This window comes from Peromyscus maniculatus, chromosome 10 (assembly GCF_049852395.1).
Source record: "Peromyscus maniculatus bairdii isolate BWxNUB_F1_BW_parent chromosome 10, HU_Pman_BW_mat_3.1, whole genome shotgun sequence".
Classification (NCBI taxonomy): domain Eukaryota; kingdom Metazoa; phylum Chordata; class Mammalia; order Rodentia; family Cricetidae; genus Peromyscus; species Peromyscus maniculatus.
Window position 1 is genome coordinate 88,113,273 of NC_134861.1, and position 6,143 is coordinate 88,119,415.

General features: G+C 49.0%; 1 protein-coding gene across 1 annotated transcript; it reads left to right on the forward strand.

Annotated features, from left to right (window-relative positions):
* Positions 1–905: 905 nt before the first annotated feature.
* On the forward strand, positions 906–5,452 carry LOC102905925 (PRAME family member 12-like). Its single transcript, XM_006987239.3, has 4 exons — positions 906–1,193; positions 1,684–2,271; positions 3,120–3,666; positions 5,399–5,452. The coding sequence occupies exons 1-4, from the start codon at positions 907–909 to the stop codon at positions 5,450–5,452; spliced, it is 1,476 nt and encodes a 491-aa protein (XP_006987301.3). The 5' UTR covers position 906.
* The last annotated feature ends 691 nt before the right edge of the window (positions 5,453–6,143 follow it).

A 6,143-nucleotide genomic window follows, 5' to 3' on the forward strand; every position in this document is an offset into this window, starting at 1 on the left:
CTGGAGAGTGAGAGCATTTTAAAGGGAGAAAAACATTAAAATGACTTAGTTTTCCTTTGTTGCTGTTGACAGAGAAAGGATGTTGAATTGGAATTTACTTTGGTGTTTGTTTACTAAGAAGTCCTAGGTGGCCTGGAAACTTGTTATGTGGAGCAGGCTAGAATTCACAGAAATCCATCTGCTTCTGCTTCCTCAGTACACATGCCACCAGACCTGGAAGTGTGTGTGTGTGTGTGTGTGTGTGTGTGTGTGTGTGTGTGTGTGTGTGTGTGTGCGCGCGCGTGCGCGCGCGTGTGTGTGTGTGTGTGTGTGTGTGTGTGTGTGTGTGTGTGTGTGTATTTTCAGGTATGCTCCAGTACCACAGCTGGTCTAGTATCCCGCTTCTAGTTCTTCATCCACACAAGAGGCCGGAGCCGGAGCCACCAGGCCGTGGTGGCGCACGCCTTTAATCCTAGCACTCGGGAGGCAGAGCCAGGCGGATCTCTGTGAGTTCGAGGCCAGCCTGGGCTACCGAGTGAGTTCCAGGAGAGGCGCAAAGCTACACAGAGATACCCTGTCTCGAAAACAAACAAACAAACAAACGAGGCTGGAGCAAGTCTGAAAGGCTTTGCTTTCTTGTAACTTACTTAGTTTGTGACCTTTTAATGATACTTCCTGGACACTGATTTGTGATATATCAATTAACATTTCCTTGGATGTCTTTTTTTTTTTTTTTTTGTTTTTTGAGACAGGGTTTCTCTGTATAGCTTTGCGCCTTTCCTGGAACTTGCTTTGGAGACGAGGCTGGCCTCGAACTCACAGAGATCCGCCTGGCTCTGCCTCCTGAGTGCTGGGATTAAAGGCGTGCGCCACCACCGTCCGGCTCCTTGGATGTCTTTCTTGGAAGATTCCCCAGGATCCAACAGGATGAGCATCCGTTCCCCACCCACACTGGAGGAGCTGGCAAGGCAGGCGCTGCTGAGAAATGAGGCCTTGGCCATCTCTGCTCTGGAGGACCTGCCCTGGATGCTCTTCCCAGCATTGTTCAAGGAGGCCTTCCATGGCAGATTAACTAGACTTGTGAAGGCAATGGTGGCAGCCTGGCCTTTCCCCTGCCTCCCTGTGGGGGCGTTGATGAACACCTTCAACCTGGAGATGGTCCAGGAGATGCTGGATGGACTGGATGCCCTACTCACACAGAATATTCGCCCCAGGTAAGCAAGACCCATGTAGGGTCCAATGGAGGACACTGGGGTACAGGGAAGAGATATCTGGGGTGCAGAGAATGGGGTCAGAGGTAGACGAGAGGCCTTGGGTAGCATCAGCTTGGAAGACTGCAGAAGCCTTGACCTCTGCTGAGCTCTGATGGAAAAGGACAGTTGGGTGTAGGGGAGGAAGAGAGAAGATGTGGGCAGAGTGGAAGGAGCCTGTCCCTGTCTCTCCCACAGGCACGAGTTAGCACCAGGTCAAGAGTAACTGAATGGAGGGAAGTGAGACAGAGGGCTACTGATGCAGCTCAGAAAGAGCCATTGCCTGGGACCATGAGGACTTTGTTGGGCACTCAGTGCTGGGGAAAAAGCAAACAAAACACTGTCAAAATCCACACGGGACAGAGGAAGAGCTGACCTTAGAGGTGTGTGGAAAGGAGACGAATGTCTGTCAGGTCTTCTCTTGTCCGTGACACGTCACCTGTTTTACTCACAGGACGGGGAAACTTCGAGAAATCGATTTTCGGAGAGTGCACCACAGATTCTGGACTGTATGGGCTGGAGCAGAGGATCGGGACTGCTCGGCAGAGACTGTGAGTGAGAAGCAGGAGGTGAAGCCCCCTCTCAGCTACGAGCTGACCCAGCCTCTGCAGGTGATAACTGACCTTTACTTCCGGTTCCAACTGGATGAAGCAGAAACAAACTTCTTAGAGTGGGCCCAGCAGAGAGAAGACTCCCTACAGTTCTGCTGTGTGAACATGAAGATTGAGTCCTTGTCCCTAGATGATGTCAGCACGATCCTGACAGTTTTCCAGCCTGATCACATCCAGGTGTTGGAACTCAGCATAGATTGGAGTTGGCCCACTCTGGCCCAGTTTTCTCCCTACCTCGCTCACATGAGAAACCTTCACACGCTTTCTCTAGTGCAAATTCCCACGGACAGATTGGGGCTTGATGATCTACCAGGCTCAGAGGAGGAGCCTGTCAGACATTTTCTTTCTCAGTTCTCCACACTCAGCAGTCTCCAGCATCTCTCTTTGAATGGCCTCTCTCTTGCCAGTAAGCACATGAAACTCCTGCTCAGGTAAGGATGGAGAGCGAGCTGTTTCTGCCACCAGAGCAAAACTTTGCCATATATGGAAAAGAGTAGTGGGTCTGGTATCTTCTGGTCCTAGCACAATGAACAGTGAGTCATTAGCATATCTAAGCACGGTCTGTTTCTATGTTAACTGAATCAAGATCTACACAGGGGCCTGATTTGGGGTAGGAAATGTGTGTGTGTGGTATGTCACGAACGCAGATGTGTGGGTCAGATTGAGTGAGAATGGCGTGCTTTCTCTCTTAGAAGCCTGGCTAAGCTAATGGCAAGTGAACAGAGAAAGCAGGGTACGGAAAGAGTGGAGGAACAGATGCCTGCAGAGTTCCCCAGATGGTCTGAGCTCAGATTGTGTGAACGGCCACCATGATGCCCTGATTTCCCATGTAGGAAGTGCTTTGAACTAGTAGGGGCTGAGTGGATGGGAAAGGCTGACAGTGAGGTGGAAGGTCAGTGTCAGGGTTGGGGACTGTGAATCCCCACAGAGGAGGTGACAGGAGCAGAGGGCAGTGAGAACTAACTGCCTAAATGCTCTCAGGGCTCTCGTGGGTTGGTCCTGACTGCATGTGCCCTAGGGTGCAGCAGGCTGCCCTGGAATTCTGTCCTCAGTGAGGAAAAGCTGCCACAGAGCTGTGCCCTGAGCCACCCACAGAGCTCGTGGCAGCTGTGGGTGTGACTGGAGTGAGCAGAACCCCACAGGCAGCACCTTAGATACTGACCTCCATCATTTGGTCCATGTGACCCGGGGACACAGGTCCTCTTGTGCTGTTGGGTAAACCCACCCCACATGCTCTCCAGCATCATTTGTCAGAACTAACCCCTTGGTCTCTGCCTAGGAACCTGAAGACGCCCTTGGAATCCTTCTCTGTCACTCACTGCCGGCTTTTCCAGTCACACTTGAGACACCTGTCCCGGTGTGAGCGGCTCCATCAACTAAAACACCTGGACATGTGTGGCGTTCCTCTGTCCCGTTTGGGGATGAAGCCTCTCAGAGTTCTCCTAGAGAAAGTGGCGAACACCCTTGAGACTCTGGGATTTCAGGGGTGTGGGATAAAGGACTCCCAACTCAGTGTCCTCCTACCTGCCCTCAGCCAATGCTCGCAGCTCACCAAGGTCAATTTTTATTTTAATGACTTCTCTGTGAATGTCTTGAGTGACCTTCTCCGCCACACAGCCAACTTTACCAAGATGGCCACGGAGCAGTACCCTATCCCTCTGGAGTGCTTTGATGAGTTTGGTTACTTCTCCAGAGAGTTGGTTGTCCAACTTTGCCTTGGGCTCGTGGATACACTCAGGGCCATAAGGGAGCCCAAGGACATCTCCTTTGCCACAGTTCTCTGCCGCGGTTGTTTGAAGCGCCGTGTGTCTGACCTGGAGGCCAGAGTTTGTCCCTGCTTGCAATAAAGAGGGGATCGTTACTTTTGGTCCTTGCCTTCTCAGGGTGGCTACACAGAGGGCTTTGTGCAGAGCTGTTAAAGAGAGGGAACAATGCAGACACCTTCTGTGAAGGAGGGTGGGGATTTGGAGAGGTTTTTAATCCAGGAACCTCAGTGTAGGAGGCACTGTGTGCATATCAACGATGGCAGGAGGAAAGGGCAATGCAGACAAATGTTTATTTTATTTAAAATTTTTTTTTTCGAGACAGGGTTTCTCTGTAGCTTTGGAGCCTGTCCTGGAACTTCTGTCGACCTCCTGAGTGCTGGCATTAAAGGCATGCGCCACCACTGCCCAGCCAAACTTATTTTTTAAAAAGATTTATTTATTATCAATAAGTATATTTATAATAAATCAATCTGTTCTATAAATTGAAACCGTATCTCTAAAATATAAGCAGCATCACTGCATGTGGCCTGCAGGCCAGAAGAGGGCATCAGATCCCACTCGAGATGGTTGTGAGCCACCATGTGGGTGCAGGGAATTGAACTCGGCCTCTGGAAGAGCAGCCAATGCTCTGAACCGCTGAGCCGTCTCTCCAGCCACAGAGCAAATGTTTTAAGTATGCCCTCTGCTGCTCTTTCCTCTGTCACTCCAAAACAAATATTTGAATGTAACTTGCTAGCCTTGAACCATCATGAAACTTACTTTTCATTGGTTTTAGTTATCTTTATGTGGTGAGGAGGTAAATGCCTACTACTGCCAGTGCCAGAGGCATAGGATCCCTAAATCAGTTTCCTGACATGGATGCTAGAGGTCAAACTTGGCTTCTCTGGAAGAGGAGGAAGTGCTCTGCAGTCCTGAGCCATCTCTCCTGATCCTGGCCTTGAACTCTTAATCCTCCTGGTCTGTCTCCACCTCCTAATGGCTGAGATTACCCATATAGACCACCCTATCCAGCCTGCGTGCTGCGTGGCTCCTAAAAGCTAGGTGACCACTGGTAAATAAGTCTCCAGTACTTGGTCAAAAGTCCCTCTGCTGCCCAGCGGTAATGGTGCACACCTTTAATCCCAGCACATGGGAGGCAGAGCCAGGCGGATCTCTGAGTTGGAGGCCAGCCTGGTCTACAGAGCGAGATCCAGGACAGGCACCAAAACTACACAGAGAAACCCTTTTCCAAAAAACAAAAGAAAGTCCCTCTACTGTCCTGAAGACCTTACTACACCAGATAACTACATTATCACTATTCAATTATGATGTCTATCTTTATTTTAATTTTATAATTTTCTGAGCCCCTAATTATTCTCCTATTTGTGGGTGTAATCTCACAGCCACAAGATAATTTAGTATCGCTCGTTTATTTCATTTGTGTTTATTAAAATATAGATCAATTTCTTCAATATTGGTCACTGCTGTTAGCTGACTTCCATAAAGCAATTAATTGTAAGGTTTTGTATCAAGTACACCCTGGAAACAAAAAAACATGAAGTGATTGCCATGACAGTATCATTTGAGACATAATCTTAGAATTGACCCTTGCTAGAAAACAAGGTTTGATATAATTCACTTCACATCATACTCTTGCTGAACATCACAAGAAGTGGCACATTGACCACAAGGCTTTATCATGTCCAACTAGTTTTACATTTTACCTATAGTCAGTCTACACAGAGCAACACATCTTAGAGAGGAGAATGCACACTAGACCTCCTGCATGTTTGCCTTGTGTTCTTCATGTCAGGCTCTCCCCGGGACTCCGTCTTCCTATGCAGAACACTTCGTGATGGCGGAGTGAGGTACAGCGGGGCCACAGAGATGGAGGTCTGCAGAGAGGGGATTGAAACCTCCTGCCGCTGGTTCATCTCCTGATACATTTCAGGATGGGGCCCCGAACCCAGAACAGAACATGGAGATTCTGGGCCATCAGCTGACCTGGGGCCCCGAACCCAGAACATGGAGATTCTGGGTCATCAGCTGACCTGGGGCCTTGAACCCAGAACATCGAGATTATGGGTCACCAGCTTACATGGAGCCCTGAACCAAGAAAGAACATGGAGATTCTGGGTCATCAGCTTACCTGGGGCCCTGAACCCAGAACATCGAGATTCTGGGTCACCAGTTTACATGGGGCCCCCCGAACCCAGCACATGGAGATCATGGGGCCCTGAATCCAGAACATGGAGATCCTGGGGCCCTGAACCCAGAACATGGAGATTCTGGGTCACCAGCTTACAGGGGATACTCTGATTCCTTACAACACATACTATAAAACACACACTGAGAGCCTGGTTCAGAGATCAAGAAACTGAAAAGCGAAGGTATCATTACATACAAGGCAAATGCTCTACCTTGGAATCAAGCCCAGAACGCTAGAAAATTTGAGGGCATTTTGGTTGTTAGTGATGCTGCTTATATTTTAAAGATATGGTTTCAATTTATAGAACAGATTGGTTTGAAACTCACTTTGAAGTTGATTCTGTTCTGAA